This window comes from Mytilus californianus, unplaced genomic scaffold, assembly GCF_021869535.1.
Source record: "Mytilus californianus isolate M0D057914Y unplaced genomic scaffold, xbMytCali1.0.p SCAF_1, whole genome shotgun sequence".
Classification (NCBI taxonomy): Eukaryota; Metazoa; Mollusca; class Bivalvia; order Mytilida; family Mytilidae; genus Mytilus; species Mytilus californianus.
Genome location: NW_026262581.1, coordinates 125,172,306 through 125,197,202, shown reverse-complemented (window position 1 = coordinate 125,197,202; position 24,897 = coordinate 125,172,306). Strand labels below are relative to the sequence as shown.

General features: G+C 31.3%; 1 protein-coding gene across 1 annotated transcript; it reads left to right on the top strand.

The window, feature by feature from the left end:
• The first annotated feature begins 1,601 nt into the window (after window positions 1–1,601).
• On the top strand, window positions 1,602–20,562 carry LOC127732934 (ran-binding protein 3-like). The gene is made up of 16 exons (XM_052242149.1): window positions 1,602–1,631; window positions 4,033–4,088; window positions 8,389–8,419; window positions 9,434–9,514; window positions 10,787–10,855; window positions 11,121–11,165; window positions 11,629–11,721; window positions 13,235–13,349; window positions 14,012–14,090; window positions 14,502–14,673; window positions 16,059–16,177; window positions 17,135–17,261; window positions 17,562–17,701; window positions 18,274–18,428; window positions 18,889–18,956; window positions 19,984–20,562. The coding sequence occupies exons 1-16, from the start codon at window positions 1,613–1,615 to the stop codon at window positions 20,037–20,039; spliced, it is 1,425 nt and encodes a 474-aa protein (XP_052098109.1). The 5' UTR covers window positions 1,602–1,612; the 3' UTR covers window positions 20,040–20,562.
• Window positions 20,563–24,897: the final 4,335 nt, after the last annotated feature.

Below are 24,897 nucleotides of genomic sequence, written 5' to 3'. Positions count from 1 at the left end.
CCCCTTTCAAATGATGCTGAATTGAACGGAGTGATGGTGAACAACCAAACCGAAACAATCATCCAGTCAGCTCCTTATTTTGTCAACTTTGTGGTTGTCATAGGTGGAAATGGACACTATGGTGCATAAACAGTTTAATGGTTTTGGGTAAATAGAAATCCCAGAAAACAGGTCATTATTTGTTGAAACAAAAACAAAAAACAAATCAGGATTTCAGGTTGATTTTGTTGTTGTTTTTCAAACAATTTGCTCTGAGTTTTTGTGAGTTTAGAAAAATAGCATTTTCATAATTCAATTTTTTTAATGATTAATGATTTTGTGTACAAGTATCTTCTGAAGAAACGAAAAAGAGCCATTGAAACTTAGATATGGCAAGACTTCTGACTTATACCAGAAAAAATACTACTGGGGATTTTAGGTTTTTTGTCCCATGGTGGTTAAATGCCATCATCTATACTTACCTATATTGAATGTCAGTCATTTCACATTAAATTGAAGAACCAGGCATGTATGGCATAACCCTTCAGCCTTCAGCATATGCTAGTAACTGAGACAAACCTGATGATCAACAGCTCCTTGCATCAAAATAAAAGACAACAAAATCCATGGAAAAATATAAAAGAACAAATTGTATCAATGAATGCTTACTGTACTACTGTGCGGATCCAGCCATCTTTAAAAGGACCCTTGGAACACAATGAAATGTTAACATAAGTGAGAAAAAAAATCACCAGGCTGAGGAACTTAGAATTGGAGTATAAACAAAACGGATATAATTGTTACCTACTTTGCCAAAATGTAGCTTTATGCAATATTATTTTAAAAAATTTAATAATAAGTATAGATCACAATGCTTGTTTTTATTTAGAGCTTTTTCATGGCAAATTAAGCAATACCAAGTAACTTAGAAGAAAATTAAACCCTAAAGTTTTAAAATAAATCAAGTTCTTTTAATATCTTTAAAAAAATATAAAAAATGGTTCACTATACTCGTTTTCTTGCTTATCTAGCAAAATAGATAAATTTACAGTACAATTCTATGAAACTAAGTTTTCAAACTTTGATCAACTTTTTTTTAAATCAGATTGTACAAAAAAAATGACTACCCTAGGATAAATTGTGAATTTTTTCATTAAATTGAAATTAAATTGAAATTGCCTACAAATCGTTTAAATTTCTGCATCAAAATATGCTATAAATTTCAGTAAAAATCTGGACCTCAGTTTGATTACATATAGGGTTTGACCGTGCAAGACTCAAATTGGTAATCATGCAAGGTTGTTAATTGCCCTGTAGTTGTACATTTAACGGTGCTAATTTCACTACACCAGATGCGTATTTCAACAAATATCATGCTTGAAGCAATCATTTTTGAAATACTTGGAAATCTAAAACATTAATACAAATGTTAAAGTGCTGATATTACCAAAAAATGACCCAAAAAATATTCAAAATTAACAAGGTAAGTTATTTAAATTAAGATCTGTGCTATCCTTTGTAGTAAAACAACCTGCTGGTATGGTTAAAATCTTTTGTCATCTGCAATTTTTATTTTAAATCACCCGTCTGCATTGCAATCTATAGATTATCTCCCATTTTTCCAGAAAGAATCATGGCGGATGTTTATCCAGGTGAGCGCGAAAATAAGCATAAAATCTCTATTATTGTCATTACATCGTGTTTAGAACTTCTAAAATGATATCAGTAGCAATGCATAACTCCATGACTTTAATTTGGGTACCCTACATTGATCATTTGTTCCGTATTCTTGGAGAACATTTGTAAACAAGACTTGCTACAAGTTTGTCAACAAATGAAAATACAAACATCTACATGTTTCCATTGCTTCCTACAGCTTATTATAAACTGCCGTAAGAAAATAGTATAGTCCAAGCAGTTATGTAGAAACACGAATTATAATTTTATTTATTGTGGATTAGATATACATGTACCTCAATTCACACATCCACCATTTGACAAAGCTGGATTGCTTGATGTTGTTTTCTTCAGTAAATCTTTAATTGAAATTTGAACATTCCATCTCAACAATTTGATGGTGTTGAATTGAGGTATAATACACCAATAAAGAGTTTATTTTCCTGACTGATCATGCACTGCTCTTTGGTCGGGTGGTTGTCTTTTTGACACATTCCTTGTTTCTGTTCACTGTACATGTTCTCTTCTGATCGAAAATAGTGTGCTGTGCACAACTCAAAGTTCACAGAGTACTACCTAGCCTCAAATAGAGACGACACATCCTGGAGGGTCCTCCCTGTTTTTTTTCTTGTTCTCTTCTGCCTTGTCTGTGGGCAAGTCATTTGTGTTGTGCTCTATGCCTTTTTTGTTTTCTCTGGGAATATAATTCCACTGCAGCAAAAGCATTACAACTTCTGGAAATGGGCTTTTACAAACAACAAATAATATAAATTAACCAAAATGCATTCATCATGTTTAATGTATTCAATCATTTCAATTTTTTATCTTTAAACATGATCATGATGATCAAGTTGTTGCTTTTCAGACAAGAAACCATCCCGTACATTGTATGTGTCGTTTAACATGTTTAACATAAAACTTTGCCCCTTTGCCCTTAAATGTATGTTAGAACACTGAAGTAAATAACAATATTCATTAAGAAGAGCTGACCTGTATAAGAAGTGTTTTTTATGATCAAAAATCACCATTGCACAGCAGTAATATAATGTCAATTTTGCACTTGCTCTTTCAAAAGTTACAGCATTTACAATATCAAAAATTGTACGTTGTCTCAAGTTAATCAAGATTTGGTATTATTATTTAGTGATTTGATAAGTACAAAGTTGTTAAATCCTGGCTAGAGACTGTTAGAGCTTGTACCCCCTCACACTGTAGTGTTCTAGCTTGAATCTTAGGGCAGAAGGGTGTTAGTTTACTGAAATGACTCTTTAGCACAATCATCCAGTATGCAGATGCAGGTGTCCACAAACAAAAATTACTTTGGTATCCAACCTGATTACTCTACCAACTTGTACTGCCAGAAGGTGTTGGCTCATGTGACTCATTTATTTTCAATTTTTGTTTGTGAACCCCTGCATTTGTCAAAAAGAGTGTTGTACTATACAACCACACAGCATGGATAACATCACAGACCGTTACTAAGATTGATAATCCTTTCTAGAAAAAAATCAAAAGACAGAAAGAACCACATGACATACATGCACTTTCAAATTGAATTTGAAACATTTAGATATTATACCAAAACCTCATATTTCAACAGATTTATCACAATTGTCACAGTTCCCAACATATGAGACAACCATACATCTCAAAGTATTCCTGAGGCAATGGGAAGCAGTACAAATGTACCTCCTTCGGAATGAAGCCAATGTCCAATAAGGTGTTGTCCATTTTGAAATTATACAATTTATTATCAACTTTTACAAAAATGTACTTTCAATTTCTTTTTAACGTCTTCGTCACAATAATTGTGATGTTATTTTTTATTAAACTTTCTGTAACCCAATATGAACCACATTGAATGTACTTCAATGGTTTTACACTTGTCATTTTTGGGGCCCTTTATAGCTTGCTGTTCGGTGTGAGCCAAGGCTCCGTGTTGAAGGCCGTACTTTGACCTATAATGGTTTACTTTTACAAATTGTGACATGGATGGAGAGTTGTCTCATTGGCACTCATACCACATCTTCTTATATCTATTCATTAATGTTTATGAGGCTTTAAGACAACCACAGCATACTTCGGTATTAAACCATCCTGATTACTTTACCAACTTGTTTTGCCAGAAAGTGTTGGTTCACTTGACTTATTAATCTAGAATGCTATACATGTAATCACAGGATAATGAACTTTTAAATTCCTATCTTTGAAAATCAGGATTATTTGATGCTTGCTCATATAACATTGTTGAATTTAATTGTTATCTACATGTATATGATTTGTATGAATCAAAGGATGTTGTATTAGGCTATAAAGTATCTCTAAAACAATATTAAATTTTATTTTTCACTATATTTTTTTTTCTCCAAATTTCAGAATCGACTACAGGAAGTACAAAAGAAGACAATTCAGTAGATCAGAACAAAGAACAGGTAAAAATATCTGATATCATATGAAACTTATTATTTCATTGTTTTCCTAGCATGTCTGTCTTTTCCAAGTTTTTTTTTTGTGACAAGTCCACGAGTGCAGCATTCATGAAAAATATGCTGGACTCACCATTTTGTGAAGTGAATACTCCAAATGTGCATCCAGTTTCTATCAGTTATCATCAGTTCATTTTCAAAAATTAAAAAATAGAAATATTTAATTTATTTGATCATTCATCAGTCATTTTGTTTTTACTAAAAGCATTACTTGATGAATTTATATCATCAGCATTTTGTTTTCTTCAATCCTACAACCTCTTGGGGACTTTTCTTTTTCTGTGGATTCATTTAAGGTAATCCATATCATAATTGACCATGTGATGACTAAACACATCTCAGTGCAAGTACAAATATCCATGCCTTCAGTGAATTTAAACTGTAACTGGAAAACTTCTGAAATAGTGTTACATTCTTCTAATAAATTGATAGCAGCATAGTAAATACTTAATGGACTTTCTGGTTTAAATGTTCATCACAGTAAAGATAGTTGTTATATCTGACTATTAAAAACATCCACATCAGTATGGTGTGGATACTTATTTTGATTGGTTCAGATTTTTGTTATTTGAAATAAGATATATTCATTTTTTTACTAATATTATATGGTTTTATGTGAAAGCTGGAAAAGTAATTGATGTAAATAATCAAAAATTATATGTTCTGAGACATTTACCGGTACCTGCTTTTAAAGTTCTCAGAATATCTGCTTTCCAGATCTGTAGACATAAAATAGAAATGATAATTTAATTTAATCACAGATGTGCTGTCACTGCTGTGTATTTTTCAGCTTTTTAATTCAATCTTTTTTGAAAACCCTGATAAAACAAATACTCAAGCTTTATCATAGTACATGTAAACCATGAATTGAGTTGCATGTTTATGTATGTCCATAATACTCATATACATGTATACATTTGTAATGTATGTTAGAGTAAGGAAAAGACATTGAATCAAAACTTGAATTTCAGGAAAAGAACTAAGTCTATTGTTTTTCTGTGATTGCTATATATGAGTTTAATCACTGATATTTTCATCCATTAAATCCACCATGCATTTGTTTTTCATCAAAGCCTGGTATATTGGTTTGTGTCTCTCCTCACAAAATAAGTAAGAATATCCCTGAATTTAATGAATCCACAGATTATTACATGACAAATGTGCAAATGTTGGCTAGATCTCTGTCCATCTTGTTACTGTGATTATTCAAAAGGTTTTGCCCTTTCACGATATGAATCAATGGACACAATTTTCCAAATTTGTTTCAATTTGTGTTTTGAATTAATTTCTTTAAAGTTTAAACTGATAAACTGGTAAAACTTAATGCCATGATTCAAGCTTATAACATTAAAAGAAAAATAAATATGACAAATGACAACCAACAATAATCACTTGACTACTGGCTTCCCACTTGGGACAGGCACACTAAGAATGTAGTGATGTTAAAAATGTTTGTGAGCTTTCAACTGTTTTCCTAACCTGGGACAGTGGTGTAACACACAACATTAGACTAGTTGAGGAGGGACTAAATGAAGTTAATGTTTTAAACATTTTCATTAACATGAGGTCCAACTATTTATGAGCGGTAATTAAATGATAAAAAAAATAGGCTAAGTTTCAATATGACCTTTTTATACGACCGCAAAAAAATTTTGTGGTCGTATATTGGTATGACGTTGGCGTCGTCGTCGTCCGAAGACACATTGGTTTTCGCACTCTAACTTTAGTTTAAGTGAATGGATCTTTTTGAAATTTGACCATAAGGTTAAATACCACAAAAGGAAGGTTGGGATTGATTTTGGGGGTTATGGTACCAACAGTTAAGGAATTAGGGGCCAAAAAGGGGCCAAAAATAAGCATTTTCTAGTTTCCAGACAATAACTGTGGAACGGTGTATGGATCTCTCTGAAATTATACTACAAGTTTCCATACCACAAAGGGATGGTTAGGATTTGCTTTGGGGGGTTATGGCTCAAACCGTTTAGGAATTAGGGGCAAAAAAGGGGGAAAAACAAGGTTGTCCTGGTTAATGGACAAATACTTTAGTACAAAACATAATTTAAAGCAGTGTAAGGAAGATAAATCAAATACATCATTGAAATTATCTCCCTTACACTGCTTTTAAATTATGTATAAAGTAATGGTCAATGAACAATAAAGATAATTTAAAACAGTGTAAGGGAGGTAATCCAAATACAACGTTTTGGTTACTTCCCTTACACTGCTTTTAAATTATGTTTAAAGAAATACATATTTATAAAGGAAGACCAGTAAAAATATCTGCAAATGTTGCATCTTTTTTTTTTACAAAAAAATCCATATGAAAGATTTGACACTATATTTTTAATTCTATTATAAAATAGATTAAGTTAGCACTATGGTAAATTTAAATGGGTAATTATGGTTGCCAACTCCATTGGAAATTTGAATTGAGATTATGACCATATCTTGAGGGAAAGAATTTTTTTGGGGAAAAAAGGGGGGGGGGATAAAAAGAAATTGTGGGGGGTCAATTTTTTCTCATTTCAGATTTCAGAAATTAAAAAGAATTATTCTTCAAATATTTTTTTTTTTTCAAATTTCAAATATTGAAAAATTTCAAGAAGTAATCTTTAATTGCACAGTATGGCGCATTAGATTTGTAAAATCTTTGATCACATTTATTTATTTGTTATGCCGAATCTAACAGTGTATTTAGATTTTTAATTTTGGGTCCAGTTTTCAAATTGGTCTACATTAAGGTCCAAAGGGTCCAAAATTAAACTTTGTTTGATTTTAGAAAAAATTGAATACATGAGGTTCTTTGATATGCTGAATCTAAACATGTATTTAGATTTTTGATTTTTGGCCCAGTTTTCAAGTTGGTCCAAATTGGGGTCCAAAATTAAACTTTGTTTGATTTCAACAAAAATTGAATATATGGGGTTCTTTGATATGCTGAATCTAACCATGTATTTAGATTTTTTATTTGTGGACCCCTTATCAAATTGGTTCATATTGAGGTCAAAAGGGTCCAAAATTAAACTTTGTTTGATTTCATCTAAAATTGAATTATTGGGGTTCTTTGATATTCCAAATCTAACCGTGTATTTAGATTTTTAATTTTGGGTCCTGTTTTTTAAATTGGTCTACATTAAGGTCCAAAGGGTCCAAAATTAAACTTAGTTTGATTTTAACAAAAATTGAATTCTTGGGGTTCTTTGATATGCTGAATCTAAACATGTGTTTAGATTTTTGATTATGGGCCCAGTTTTCAAGTTGGTCCAAGATAGGGTCCAGTATTTAAACTTTGTTTGATTTCAACAAAAATTGAATATATGGGGTTCTTTGATATGCTGAATCTAAACATGTATTTAGATTTTTGATTATGGGCCCAGTTTTCAAGTTGGTCAAAATTGGGGTCCAAAATTAAACTTTGTTTGATTTCAACAAAAATTGAATATATGAGGTTCATTGATATGCTGAATCTAACCATGTATTTAGATTTTTTATTTGTAGGCCCCGCTTTCAAATTGGTTCATATTGAGGTCAAAAGGGTCCAAAATTAAACTTTGTTTGATTTCATCAAAAATTGAATTATTGGGGTTCTTTGATATTCCAAATCTAACCGTGTATTTAGATTTTTAATTTTAAGTCCCGTTTTTTAAATTGGTCTACATTAAGGTCCAAAGGGTCCAAAATTAAACTTAGTTTGATTTTAGCAAAAATTGAATTCTTGGGGTTCTTTGATATGCTGAATCTAAACATGTGTTTAGATTTTTGATTATGGGCCCAGTTTTCAAGTTTGTCCAAGTTGGGGTCCAAAATTAAACTTTGAATATATGGGGTTCTTTGATATGCTGAATCTAACCATGTATTTTGATTTTGGACATTGGACCATAATAGGTAAATTAAAAAAAATTCAAATTCTTAGACCACATTCTTTCTGTGTCAGAAACCTATGCTGTGTCAAATATTTAATAACAATCCAAATTCAGAGCTGTATCAAGCTTGAATGTTGTGTCCATACTTGTCCCAACTGTTCAGGGTTCGACCTCTGCGGTCGTATCAAGCTGCGCCCCAGCGAAGCATTTTATTTGTATTTCATTTGATTTTAATGAGATTTGTTTAAACTGGGTAAAGAGAAACATGTTGCAATAATTACAGTAGTATCATCTGCCATCAGGCACAAACTGTCTTTCAAATATTTTTAACACATTGATTAGTATGAATACACATGAATAGGAAACTGATTTGTTATTTGTAGGAAAGTGACTCTACAGCTTCAGGATATCAAGGTAACTATTCCAGTCGACAAATTATATACTGTAACATTGTGAAAAAGGATAAAATCAATTGACAAATTTTACACACTTCCTTATTATGCAGAAATACCCATGTCTTTTTTGGGTTGCTGTCTCATTATCTACACTAAATCTTTTTATTCAAACCTAATGAAAAAAAATTTTTAAATTTGATAATTCGATAATGCTGGAAAGGGAAAATTATACCATTTACTTGAATGGTGTGTAAAAAATTTAGATTTTCTTTGAATTTGCTCTTCTTTTGAGTTTTGACAAAGCTGAAGATATTGAGCATGTTTGCATGATAATAGATTTCTGTGGGAAATTACTCTAGAAAAAAAAAATTTGTCTTCAGGTTACATGTAAACATGGTAAAGTTTTCTAGTCATGCTATTTATTGTTGAATGATATATTTACACTGTAATTACAACAGGAAGTTGTTAATTGAATTTTCAATCATGACTTTAAAACATACTAAGTACTTTATATTCTAAATTTAAAAACAAATGAAGCCTTGAGTTAAAAAAAATGTTGGCAGGCTGCTGCTTTGTGAGGCCGGATGTATACAACTGATTTAATGAAATAATCAAATTAGATCACATAATCATATTACTTGACACATTGATATCATAGAATGTGAAAACCTCAGAACAATCAATACATCAATCACATATACGTTTACCTGTAATATGTACATATAATGTAATTGTACATGTATTATTTGTTTACTTTACTTGAAGCTTAAAAAAAAATTAAATAACTAATAACCGTGAAAGCTCAAAAGATATTTAGATTTTATTATCAGATGGTAGCCACTGGAGTTTTCTGTTTCTGAAATATTTGATACAGAACTTACAAATGTATAAGTACATTGATGTAAAGTAGCATTAATTTGGTATGTCATACATTTTTTTCAGTTTAAAGAAAGAAAATTTACAGGATTTTACATTGTCATACATTTATAAATGTAATATTTACAGAATTCATGTTCAAAGTTTTAAATTTCAGCTGCCATAGCTCCTAATCCATTTGGTCCTCGTCCTGGAATTAAAACTGACTTAGTATCTTCTAGTTCCTATAATTCTACAGGTAAGTATTGGGCCTCGTCCTGGAATAAAAACTGACTTAGTATCTTCTAGTTCCTATAATTCTACAGGTAAGTATTGGTCCTCGTCCTGGAATAAAAACTGACTTAGTATCTTCTAGTTCCTATAATTCTACAGGTAAGTATTGGTCCTCGTCCTGGAAAAAAAACTGACTTAGTATCTTCTAGTTCCTATAATTCTACAGGTAAGTATTGGTCCTCGTCCTGGAAAAAAAACTGACTTAGTATCTTCTAGTTCCTATAATTCTACAGGTAAGTATTGGGCCTCGTCCTGGAATAAAAACTGACTTAGTATCTTCTAGTTCCTATAATTCTACAGGTAAGTATTGGTCCTCGTCCTGGAATAAAAACTGACTTAGTATCTTCTAGTTCCTATAATTCTACAGGTAAGTATTGGTCCTCGTCCTGGAATAAAAACTGACTTAGTATCTTCTAGTTCCTATAATTCTACAGGTAAGTATTGGTCCTCGTCCTGGAAAAAAAACTGACTTAGTATCTTCTAGTTCCTATAATTCTACAGGTAAGTATTGGGCCTCGTCCTGAAATAAAAACTGACTTAGTATCTTCTAGTTCCTATAATTCTACAGGTAAGTATTGGGCCTCGTCCTGGAATAAAAACTGTTTTAGTATCTTTTAGTTCCTATAATTCTACAGGTAAGTATTGGTCCTCATCCTGGAATAAAAACTGACTTAGTATCTTCTAGTTCCTTTAATTCTACAGGTACGTATTGGTCCTCGTCCTGGAATAAAAACTGACTTAGTAGCTTCTAATTTCTTTAATTCAACAGGTTAGTATTGGTCCTTGTCCTGAAATAAACTTCTTTTCAAGTGACAAGAGTAAATGATAAAACCAATGAATAAAGTACAATAGTCATAAAAGATAAACTTTTTCAATCCCTTCAAAGACTATTATGTGAAAACTAAAACTATTAGTTAGATATAAGAAGATGTGGTATGAGTGCCAATGAGACAACTCTCCATCCAAGTCAAAATTTATAAAAGTAAACCATTATAGGTCAAAGTACGTTCTTCAACACGGAGTCTTGGCTCACACCGAACAGCAAGCTATAAAGGGCCCCAAAAATTACTAGTGTAAAACCATTCAAACAGGAAAACCAACGGTCTAATCTATATAAAAAATGAGAAACGAGAAACACTTATGAACCACATCAACAAACGACAACTACTGAACATCAGATTCCTGACTTAGGACAGGTTCAAACAATTGCAGCGGGTTTATTATTGTCTATTTTCAGTACATCTTACTCCCAGTAGATTATCTGCCAGTGCAGGATTAAAGGGAGGCGATCCTTCAAGTTCTGATGGTAAGTTTTTGTTTACAGTTACATATTGTATTAAAATTCCATTTGTTCAGTTGCACTAGTTTAATGAAGAAATCCTGACAACCTAAATAAAGTTAATTTACTTTTAAAACATATTTGATAATATTGAAACAATAATCTTTAAATTAAGTCTTATTTGAATGTTTTGGAGTGGTGCAATTGAGATAGGATTGAAACTCTGCAAGTGAAAAGACATCTTCAATAACTTGTATGTTTATGATTTTATTTTATTATTATTATTTTACAGAAGAAAAAAGTCACAGATCATCAATTCTTGCACCTTCACGTTTAGGTAGGTTTTTATATCTTAAAATTCAACATTACACTCTTACACTGACTGCAGCAAATACAGTGAAACACAGGGTTCTGCAGAACCTTTTACAAATTGTTTTATTTGGTTTTTAGTCCCCTACCGAAGAAGTCGAAGGGGAATTTAGGTTTGCTACTTTTATTTAGTTTCATTGAAACAGAATTTAATCTGGCAAAAGATATCAATATTTAAGAAAATCTGAGGATTGGTTGGAAAAATTATCATTTTAAATTAATTTTGGAAATGTTCTCGCTCGTTTCACATACATTCCAGCAAATATGCATAGATAGTAAGAAATTCATGCATCCAAATATAGTTGAAGAAATTTGTTTTTCAAATTTCAAATTCAACACATATACAACAGCTGTATGCAAAATCTTAACAAAAATATGTTGCATTGCTCATTTCACAGAAACACTGAAGGATGAATTTGCTTTATTTTTAGGAATGTTGAATAAAACAGATGTAGCCAGTCCCACAAAATGTCTCTTGAGACCTTCAGCATTATCAGCTCAAGTGCAAACATTAAAACAAAAAGGTAATGTACAACCTCAATGCATTATTCTGTCTTTAATTATAGTCTCTGAAGTAGGTTCTAAAAGGCACTTTGTATACATTTAAATTTCAAAATGTACAAAAATTATTCATTCTTGTCATAATCTGTTTGAAAAATTCAAAAGTCAAATTTAATAATGTTTTTTTTTGTGTGCTGAATTATATCACATTCCTTTAACAATATAAAACCACACATATCATTAAAATGTTTTTTACAACATGTCTAAAAAAAAGTTCAAAATATGATTGAATTGGCTACATTAAAATTCACAGTCTTGTGGAAGATTATTTTTCTAAATAACAGGTCTAAATGTTAGTTTTAAACTTTCTGGTTGTCTTGACTAGGTTACAGGGCCAAATTTGCGTATCAGTACATCAGCGTCTATATGTGTATCCGCAACAAGATTTCAAAAAGAGATAGACATACAACCATATAGATGTAATTTGATGTTCTAATGTAATTTGGAAAGTCGGATCACTTGACCTTTCACTCACTTTGCTGAGGTTTTACATCCAAGTTAACTTTGAAGTTTATTATTCAGATATCAGGTAATACAAATGATTTTGTTTGATAAACATCCAGTGGCAAACATTTCATGCATGTTCAGAACGAGAACAAATTAACAATAAATACAGTAGGTCGTTCCTGTAATACTGGTTACTATGATGAAGGGATGGAAATTTGGACTGCTACTGGAAAATGAGGGTATTTTGGATAGGGACAGAAATGTAGCCTCTCAGCAGGCTTCCTAAGGACTCCTTAAAGAGTTGTTACCAGATTTTTAAATGAGCAGAGAGCGTGGCTTTCTCTCGAAACAAGGCATTGGATTTAACATTCTGTTCTGACCAGACGTGATTGGGTATTTATATATCCTGCACAACCAAATGGATGCCCTCTTTAGCAAGGTTTTACTGCACATTGAAAAAAGATCAAAAGTGACCATATTTCTATTTCCCAGTCACTCTTGGGGTGAGATATTACATGACCTATAATAAAAAAACTTGGTAATCATTTTAGGAGTGTAATACTCTGATGCCAAACGACCTTCATTTCCAACTTTAATAAAATATTGAATAAAAGAATTAGAGAGAAGCAACACATTTAAAATATGAAGACATGTTTTATCTTCAATATTGAGAACAAAGTGGCCTTAAATTATGTTACTTGATGTTGTGAAATATTTAAGCAAGTCTGGTAATGTCCAACAAATGAAAGTTACTTTTAACTATTTCATGAATCACTGATTTTAGCTGCATTTGATTTCAGAATTTATTTCACTGTGATGATAACTTTCAATTTTCTATTATTTTTTTGGCATTTAATGGTAAATATTAGTACATAAAAAAAATATGTGAGGTAATCATTGCAGCAACCTATGGCTCATAATTACCCAGAGTGATGGCTGAATTAAGCAAATGAATAAAACCAGTTTTAATGATCTGGTATTTTGAAGGGAACTTGTAAAACAAATTAACCAGACATTTTGTCGTTGCAGATTCACAACAAGAACAAAAAGAAAACCAAGAATCTGTCAACCATGAAAAAACACCCGAAGCCACTCCAACAAGTTTTATTACAAAAGAAAACTATTTTGCCACAGCTCTTACAAGGTAAGCATTTACTAATTTGTTTGTGTGTTGCACACTAACTAGTAAATAATGCAAATGAATCATTTCAGATGTATTTAATAGAAGGAGAAAACAAAAAATGTATTTATTTATTTTTTCTGTTATGTACTGTAATTTATTAATTACTCTAACATAAAGATAACAAAAAATTATTTGTATTAAGTATTTTAGGAATCACCCTGTCTTTCTGTCCTTCTGTCTCTCAGTTATGCTGTCAAAGTGTTTTGTAAACACAACTCCTAAACAGCTTGATGAAAATTGTTGAAATTTAATAGAGTTGTAGAACACTACCCGAAGATGTATATAAAGGAATATAATCCAAGTCCAACATTTAAAAGGGGAGATAATCAAATTTACATACTTCAATATATTGATTGATTGATGGTTGGTTGCTTAACGTCCAGTGGCAAATATGTCATGTCTCTTATTAATGGTCATTGTTTAGTCCTCTATTATAAAATCAAAAACTAACTTGCTCGGTTACATGACAGTGCAGTTGAGATCATATGCCTTTTATATGGCAACCAAAATTATTTTCAAATATGTATAATAAACTGACATTATAATAGTATTTTGCAACTTATTATGAAGGCAAATCAACCACCAAAAAAAAAGGTAAAGACATTTACATTGTATATTTTCAGTGCACCTGATTCAACGACTGATGATGGTGGAGGAAAAAATGAATTTATTTTTGGTCAAAATTTAAATGAAAGAGTCACAGTAAGTACATGTAGATGAATTAAAGAAGGAGACATCAATCCAGCAAAACAAATAAACAAATGGCATCTGAAGGTTAACATACAGTCTTCAAAAATAGACTGACTGGTGTCTGTACAATATGTCAAACTCTTTAATCTTCTATAGACTGAAAATGTTATGAATATATTAAAGGAAACTTTCAAAGATCTGTACCGAATTCTCCAAATAATGATTAACATTAAAATGTGACATAAGACAACTGTTGACAAGGTTCTTGACTAGTATATTACATTTTATTTCACAAAAATTGTTGTGTCTACACATAGATGACATTACAATAACTTCAGCACACCATTATACAAGCACATTTACAATGATATCAAAATCTGAAAGAAGGATTAAGTATATGATTAAGTTATCTTTTTCTTTCAGGGTGTAAATCCATCACCTGACAGTAAAAGAGATTCTAGTGAATCTAGTAAGGAATTTGTTTTTGGTCAGAATTTAGCTGATCGTGTAGTTCAATCTTCTACTAGTCCTGACGATTCAGAAAGTAAAGATAAAGACTTATCAGATGATGAAGCAGAAGCTGGCAAATGCATAGGTAAAATCTGAAACATATATGTTTAAAAAGAAAATCTGAAACATATAGGTTTAAAAAAAAAATCTGAAACATATAGGTTTAAAAAGAAAATCTGAAACTTATAGGTTTAAAAAAAAATCTGAAACATATAGGTTTAAAAAGAAAATCTGAAACTTATAGGTTTAAAAAGAAAATCTGAAACATATAGGTTTAAAAAGAAAATCTGAAACATATAGGTTTAAAACGAAAATCTGAAACATTTAGGTTTAAAAAGAAATCTGAAACGTATAGGTTTAAAAAGAAAATCTGAAACATATAGGTTTAAAAAGAAAATCTGAAACATATAGGTTTAAAAAGAAAATCTGAAATGTATATGTTTTAAAAAATCTGAAACATGTATGTTTCAATGATTTGACATGTTTTTATAGGTAGTACATACTTCATAAGAACATGTAAGTGCAACTAATTATGAACTCTGAAATGCACAAAAAATACTGCTTGTTTTATTTATATGTTTTCCCCTCTTCAATTATCTTCTCTCTGATGATTTTTTGATTCACTAAAGACAGGATCATTCTATTTAGCTCCTTTTAATATCAAACAACATCTCAAGATCTGTGACATCTAAAATGTGACCAACAACCACCATTTTTAGTAAGGCTATTTGAAACTTTCTCCTCAAGAATGAGCACAATATTTGTTACTGCTTGACAAGAGAAAAACCAGTCAGTTATAAAAAGTAGTGATCATTAATCATCAGCTAAATTGTTCTTCACCTAGAACTCACAAAACATCAAAGGAAATGTATACATACAGGTGGAAACAATTAACAAAGTTCAAAATCCTTTTATGTAATCAAAATTTGCTGAAACAATCCAGAAAATTGCTATAAAGTTACCCTTGATAATCACTCGGGTAATAAATGATACTCTACTACTATACCTGTATTGGAATTAAATCTTCTTATTTAGTAGAGCATACAATAGTATAAGTTATATGGTTTACTACTGACCCCTACGGATCCATAGAGGGTTAGTAAAATCCATAGGGGGTGAGGCCTCAGCGTTAAACCAATCACAACGTCATAATTTATTCGAGGTGTGATAAATTGTAATAACATTATTTATTCAACATGTGCCAATGGTCTAAAATGCATTGTTTGACACAAACCCTTCAAGAAAGACCAGGATGATCTTATAAATGGGTGCTTTATGTAACATATATTTTTATTTTGTAGGGATCTTAAGTCAACAGGAAAAATTTAATGTGAGGGAAAGTGTGTTTTCAAGTAATGCTCTAACTTTTGAATTTTATTTTTGGTTTCAAACATAACAAAATTAGAATTTACTTGAGAGTATATGTGTTTCAATTTAAACTGAATATTTGTGGTTCTGTTTTATTATCAGAAAAAGCAAAATCTTTAGAAGAATCAGCTAGAGAATTTCAGGCAAAGTATGAGAGAAAGACAGAATTAAAAGAAGTTGAGATTAAAACTGGAGAAGAAGGAGAATCTAATGTATTGCAGGTAAATTTCTATTTATAACAATTAGCATAGTAAATGTCTATCATGAATCAATTAGGCATATGTATTTAATCTTGTCATCTCAGTATATAGACTTTAAGGTCATCTCCAAAAAACTATATGGACCATCTTCGTTTCTGTCCATTTAATTTATGGTAGATCACCGGTCCCATAAACTGCCATGTGATCCTTAGTGCCATGAATTTTTTATTAAATTTACTTAAGGTTTTACTTCTGTAACAATTTTTATTGTTGTTGTCCAAATCTATAGTATTTAGAGAGTAACTGTATTCAGCAAAAGCATGTAGCAAAATGAGATCTACAAATAAGTAAACACGATAGAAATTGTATTTCGACTCCTTGTAGTTATTAACCTTAAATAATGATATTTGACCAATTTCTGTGTTTTTGCCTAATATCTCGGATACTGTAATAGATACACTGAAACTTTGAATAGAAAAATTATAAGCCACATATGATCTACAAAAATTTAATGATTAAAATCTTTGCCTCTTAATCACAATTTGAACTATATTTTTCATCTTTCGTATTATCTTAAAAGCTATATTGGATAGAAAAAAAACTCTGTCAAGCAAAAATTATCACTAAGACAAGATTTTGACCCGCACAGTTTCCAGTTTCCATTCAACCCAAACATTATTGTTGCATTTTATTAATGTTATGTAAAAATGATGGTTTTGTAGACCAAATTCTGTATCCTTTGATCTACCATGATTTCAAAATTATTACTGATGAGATATTGTTTATGTTTCAAATTTATGTTTTATCCATTTTTTGTTAATAGCTTACATTGTTTACCTTGCATTTAGTTTAACCTTTTCACATATTTCTTTTGAGACCGGACATTTACATCTTGCATACACATCTAGTATTAATAAGATGTTGTTGAAGCAATGTTGTTCATTGTTTAATTGATGTTATACTAATTGTGAATTTCAGGCAACTGGTAAATTATTTGTGTTTGACAGTGCTAATCAAAATTGGATAGAGAGAGGACGTGGTTTATTACGATTGAATGATTTGAGGAGTTCATCTGGAATGGGAACAGAATTTCACTCACGATTAGGTATATCTTATTTTAATGCTCCAACATGAATAAATCATAACCACATTATTATTTCAGGATTTAAAAAATATTTTGTCAAAATTGGTCAATTAGGGCAATTCCTTAAACGCATTTTGTTAAAAGGCTGAGAGATAAGAATAATTTCATGTGATTTCCTAAAAAATTGTAATTGATATATAAAGATGTTTTTACTTTGTGATTTCAAAATTCAAAAGGCCAAAATGTGCCTTATCATCATGTCTTTACCTTTCTATATGATTAACATATATTTTATTAATATATAATGTACATATATTTCAGTTATGAGAACACAAGGCAGTCTTAGGGTTATATTAAATACAAAGATATGGGCAGGGATGACAATAGAAAGGGCTAGTCAGAAAAGTCTTAGAATAACTGCTACTGACTCCGATGAAGGTGTAAAAGTCTTTCTTATAAATGTAAGTAAAAATCCTCAAAGCATATTTATCAATATGAATACACTGAAAAGAATGAAATATTTTGTTTACTTTTTGTAGTTAGATTGATTGTTGAATCTAAACAACAAATGTTCATGAAACTTTGTAGTTAATTAGGACATACTATGTTGATGTGCATATCAACAGGAAATTATGATTGATTGTTGTTTTCTTTTAAACACCTCAGTATTATATAGAAAGGCTATGTTATGGCCAGTCTTTTTCTGGCATACAACTTGGATAACATTTCAGGGAAAATGTTAAAACAATGGATTAGATACTCAAATGTCAAGGTTTCACAAATTACAGCAATTGAAAGCAATGGTAATATGTATATACAAACATTGTAGACAATTAAAAGGCTCTGAAAAATTGATTGCAGAAAACAGTCTACTTATTTTAATTGCCTGTCAACTTGCAAATCACAATACTATAGGAATAATTGCATTTGGGCAACATAGACTTTCATTGCACACTAATATTATCTAAATAAAATAACAGAAGATAACAGAGATAGATTTAGGTTAAACAGTTATCAATGTATATTTTTAAAGACAAGTATAAAAGACAGTGAGAATATAATGAGAGCTGTTGACTGGAGAATACAACAGTTAAGAGTCAGAGAAGAAGCAGATAAACCAAAATCCTCAGAAAAACGCAAAGCCGACATAGATTCATCACCTGATGAAGCTTCACAGAAAAAATCAAGGTATTTAGAAATATAAGTGAATTTTGTTATCTGCAAGCAGTAAGAAACACTGTCTAATATAAGTCTTTTTTGGTTATGCCAAAATCACTGAAAGTAAAAAGTGAAAAAAAATAGCTCTATAAGTGTAAACAAGCCAAACACAAAATCCACATGTGAAAAATACCATAACCATTGAAATGATTAAAAAAAGTATGTTTTGAAGCAATTTAAATATTTTCATGCACACTGGTCTAAAATATATGAAAGTCAGATTTAATTTGTGTGTTCTGATAGTTTAATTTGACAGCTGATGTTATTGAATTTGTATTGTTATTTAGGCAAAGAAGTCGACTATCAAAGTTAAAATATTTGAGCCTGAAATTCTTTTGACAAAGTAGAGAACACCAATACTAAATAACTCTTTATAGAAAGCTAAATTTCAGTAACAGTTATAATAACTTAAAATAATATTATAATTTAGAGTAGATGAAGTACCTTGCGTTAGAAGAGAAGAATCTGATGGCAGTGTGCTGGATCCAGAAACAGAAGGTATTATTTATTAAATTTCATACGGTAACTGAATGAATTGTAGGAACAGTCTTTCTGGTTCTAACTTTAGATTTTTAAATGCATTTGTACTGATTGACATGTTTTTATGGACGTTTGGTATTATAAATACATTTATATATCAGCTACAGTCAGATCTTTCTTTTTAAGTGAAACTTTTTTTTTACATCTCAAAAGACAAGTATAGTATAACCATGGGTATTGGATATTACTGGTTTGATTGCAGAATATTTTGAATAAAATGGTAGGGGCATATCCTACAAAATCAAATAAAACATGGATCAGTTCAAAACTAGAGAAAAAGAGTTAACCAGTGTTAAAGAGGTGACAGGGTAGTTAATTAAGGATTTGAAAATCCTTTAAATGACATCATTGTTCAAGGACATCATACAATAGTGCCACCTGATCATGATACATTTGGGATTAGAAAAAGAGAAGCGAAGGATACCAAACTGACAACGCCATGGCTAAAAAAGAGAACGACAAACAAACAACAATACACAAAACACAAAACAGAAAACCAAAGACTGAGAAACACGAACCCCACCAAAAACTGGGGGTGATCTCAGGTGCTCCGGAAGGGTAAGCAGATCCTGCTCCACATGTGGTTGAGGACGGGATTGTAGTTACGACAATTGGAACATATCCATTGTCATCTGTGAAAGATTAGGAAGAGTTATTTGAATGGAAAAAAATATTGTTCTTTTTCATACACCTTAACAAAATTCAGGAAACTACTCTCAGCATGTGTGTGCATGTCTCTAGACAGTTTTAAGAAACTAATGGACATACATACATATAACAGCTAAGAAGTGTAGAAATACAAATTTAATTTATGAATATAAAAGTCTTCAACAAAAAGTAATACACAAAATCTGAGTCACTATACTGAGTAACTAAGCTGAGCTATCCAAAGTCAACTACTTTGATGCAAATGTGAAGTCATTTCAAATGTTTAACCTTCAATAAAGTTGCCATCTGCTTCATTATATATTCTTCAATTTTTCAGCATCATCTGAAAGCTGTACATCTTCATCATTGACTGTTAGATCAGAATCAGACTGAGGCCAGGAGGAAATGAATTTCAATCTAATACTTAATAGGACATAGTGATTATAGCAATGAAATTGTGATCAATATTTAAACATTGAGACAACAACATCAATAAAACTTGGCTACAAAGAATTGGATAATATTATGTTTAGCTAGTCTTCTTTATAGCTTAATTCTCAAAATAATGAGTAAAAATGATCGACAAACACAATTTTATATACCTTAAAAGTATTACAACATTGCTTTTTAAAAAAACACTTTAGAGACACTTAAAAGTGTTAGTTAAAGTGACACCACAGATACCAGAATGTTTATAATGTATTTTTGTTCTGTGTTCTCTGGCTCAGGAACGTGTGTAGTTATACTGAATGATAATATAAAGTATCATTACAACAAAATACTATGTAAATGTTGAGGAGGGTTTTTTAGTTTTTTTTGTCATTACATTATATGATATTGTCGGACATTATATCAAAACCCATTTGGTTATCTGATGCTTTGTTAAAAACCAGAAATAATGGATATGAAGATTGTATTTTTTCTTTGAGAGTATAATCATATTTTCTCGTCACTTAGATACTCATGATATGAACCTTCAATACATTAGGCAGAAAAGTTTTGGAATTAGAATAGATCTCTGATTTCAGACGAGAACAATTATGTTTTCAATCAAGACTGTAGTCATATTTTGACCTGTCTTTTTTGATAACCCAGCTAAATCAACTTTGAAGAACGTACTAATTCGAGATTTTGTTAATTTGTTCTGATGTATGGAATATGTATTAAATATTTGCCACTGGGTGTAAAACCAACAGCAATCAATATCAATCAATATGAAGGAAACTGTAGTCTTACTTTTATTCTCATATTGTCAGAATCTTATTTGAAATCAAACCCATACAATTATTCCTGCACTGTGTGTTAATGTCACAGAACAAGCAGAACATAATTTTAACATGTATCCACTCTAAATACACTCCTCCAGTTTCTTGTGACCTGGGCAGGGGGTTAAGTAGCCAAGTGGTCTGAGTAGTTCAGTGATCACTAGACTGTCAACATTGAAGTTGTGAGTGAGAACCCTGCTTCAGCAAGGTATTTCAATCCTAAGCTTAATTGACTAGGATTCATCCACAAATAAAAATTGGCTGTTGATATACCTGAAAGTGGTGTTAAACACCATCAATCAATCAATTTTCTGATTGGTTAATTTATAGCATGGAATTTTATATTAAAAGTACTTTGCCATACACCAAATTATAGGATGGATGTACAGGGGACAAAAAGATAAATACTTACTAAAGAACGCACACCTTATAGAAAATACTGATTTTCAGATATATAACTGTTGGTATTTTCAACACAAATCACTGAAAATTGCAAAACAAATGCAGTGAGATAATCTAATAAGGCACATGCATTTTTCAAAATTATTTCTGTTTTGTCGTGCCTGATTTGTTGAATTTAATTTTGGCTAATATGTATTTACTCAAAAAGTGTGCTATATTTTTTTATTGCAATTTTTGTCTCGCCTTGACGGAGTCAAAAAGCGAGACATAGGTATGCTGTTTCCGGCATCGGTTGCATCAACAATGTATTAGTTTGTGATTAGGTCTAGTTCATGATGAACCACTAGTGGTAGGTCAATGGTATTTGGTATGCAGTTGTATTAGCATTGGCACATCTCTTTACCATGGAGATTATTTGGCCCCGCCCCCTCAGTCAAGGTCTATTAACTTTGAAACTTTGCTTAGTTTACATGTATTAGTTTGTGATTAGGTCAGTTTATGGGGAACCACTAGTGGTAGATCAGTGATATTTGGTATGCAGATGTATTAGCATTGGCACATCTCATTACCATGGAGATTATTTGGCCCCGCCCCTCAGTCAAGGTCTATTGACTTTGAAACTTTGCTTAGTTTACATGTATTTGTTTGTGATTAGGTCAGTTTATGGGGAACCACTAGTAATAGGTCAATGATATTTGGTATGCAGTTGTATAAGCATTGGCATATCTCATTTCCATGGAGATTATGTGGCACCACCCCCTCATTCATGGTCTATTGACTTTGAAACTTTTGCTTAGTTTTCATGTATTAGTTTGTGATTAGGTCAGTTTAAGATGAACCACTAATGTAAAGTCAATGATATTTGGTATGCAAATGTATTGGCATTTGCAAGTTTCATTTCCATGGAGATTATATAACCCCACCCCCTAATTATGGTTCATTGACTTTGAAACTTTTACATAGTTAATGTTTGTGTTTAGGTTTGTTTAAAGGGAACGACTTACGAAAAGACAACGGTATTTGGTTTGCAGTTGTATTAACATTGGCACATCTCATTTCCATGGAGATTGTTTAGCCCTGTACCTTCAGTCATGGTTCATTGACTTTGAATATTTGCATAACTTACATGTTAAAGTATTGCTATTTTAATTTCAACATTTGCATTATCAAAATAACAAATAGGCGAGACATATCTCTGTGTTAACAGTTTATTAAAGTTGAAAGCTTTTCAGAACTGCTGAAAATGACAATAAAATGCAATAAGCGCTGAAAGAACTCCTTTTCACCATAAGTGCTAACTCTCTGTTATTCATAGTCATATTCCTATATTAGGAGCAACATTTAATCACTGATTGTATACTGTTAACAGTCGTCTTAACCAGATCAATTCCAAATTGTGCTTGAGCTTGTATGCTTGATCTGAACATGCTATTTTCTGTCAGTCAAACAAATTCTGTTGGTAACATTTTTTCATTTTATTTTATTAAAATACTAAATGATCATTTTTATCTTGCCATACATTCACAACTTAAGATACCGGTTGAATTCTTTTGTCAACAGATGGCAATTTATTTCATTAAAAAACATAAAAACATTTCAGCTTTTTAACATCTTCATGCCTTAGTATTTTTTTTTTCAACATGGAAATCAGTGATCATTTTTTGCAGAAATGTTCATTGTTCAAGTATGTTAACATGACATATTATAAATCTGCTTTTTACATAGTGTGACAATTAGTAAAGTCATTAGCATTGTGGAAAGTTTACATTGTAATAATTATCCATCATGCCTATGTAGTCAATGTTCAGTCTCCCTTATGAGACTTGTTAATATGTTAATAAACATGTAATCTGTCTTATTACCTCTTTATTTATAGCCAGAAAAGGGGGAAATGATGTATTTTCAAGGTCATGAATTTAACTTTTTTGTATCCTGTCAATTAGAATAGTTACCAATGTTCAACATTCAATCCTTCTGTAATCAAACAATTTCCGGACTTTCTTTCATAATTCTTGCAGATATTGATCAGATATTTGGTACAAAAGTCTATAATAATGACTTTTGAATTGAGTTTGCTTTTCCTTCTGTTTGACAAAACGTTTTGCAGAAATATGGCCTTTGAAAATTAATGAAATTATTCTTGTTTACTCTTTATTACATAAAAATCTGCAGATCTGAGGCTGATTTTTGGTACACAAGTGTGAAATGATGACTATCAGATCCAGTTTATGTTTCATGTGGTTGAAAGACTTTTGGCTGAATTACTACCCTTGGATTAAGATAATTCATGAATATTATACCTGTCAAGACTTTCTTTTATAATGCCTACAGGTCGGAAACTGATTTTTGGTACATAAGTGTATAATGATGACTAACAAATAAAGTTTGAGGTTCTTTCTGGTTGAACATCTTTTGGCAGAATCACGGCCCTTGGACTAAATTTCAGGAAAGTGTTCTTATCTGGATTTATTAAGGCAATTCCTGCAGATCGGAAGATAATTTTTGGTACATTATTTTATTATGATGACTACCACATCTAGTCTGGTTTCTTTCTGGTTTACAAATTTTGGCCTTTTAACAAGAATTTTATTGTCCTTTTTTTCTGTATTCCTGTTTATCTTGAGCTGATTTATTTGTACATTAGGGTATATGATGACTCACAAATTGAGTTTGAGTGTTGTTCCAGTTCTTTTTTGCAGAATTACATCTGACTTTTTGTCTTGCCTGCGACGAAAGTTGCAGAATGAGAGACATACCGGTAGGTATTACAATCTGGCGACAGCATAAACTATTTGTATAAAGTATTATATCTCAGAAGCTAGAAGACCTGGATGCTTCATACCTTGTATGCAGTTACCTTATTTTATGAAGTTTCAGTCTGTCATATCTCCATTGTCCTTGACCTTATTTTCATGGTTCATTGACTGCTTGAAGAAAAATTACAGTTTTTTTGGAAAGGTGAAATACTCACTTATTATGAGTAAGATGATAACTAAATATGGTATATGGGTTCCTTGCAATGTCTACATGTCCATCAGGTAGGGTTCACCTGACCTTAACCTCATTCCATGGATCAGTGATCAAGGTTAAAGTTACATTGTCAAGTCCGTATCTCCGATACTATAAACAGCAGGTCAACTATACTTGGCGTGTGGAATGATTGTAAGGTTTACATGTCCAACTTGCAGGTTTCATCTGGCCTTGACCTCAATTTAATGGTTCATTGGACAATGTTAAGTTTTTGTGGTTTGGTCAATTTCTTATATACTAAAGGCAATAGGTGGACTATATTTAGTGTAAGGAATGATTATAAGGTGTACATGTCTGACTGGCAGGTTTCATCTGACCTTGACCTCATTTTAATGGTTCATTGGACACTGTTTAGTTTTTGTTGTTTGGTCTATTTCTCAGATATTATACGCAATATGTCAATTATATTTGGTGTATGGAATGATTGTAAGGTGTACATGTCTGTCTGGCAGGGTTCACATAACCTAGACCTCATTTTCATAGTTCATTGGTCAATGATAAATGTAAAGATTGTTCTCAATCTTAATTTCAACTATAGTTTTTAAATATTCGCC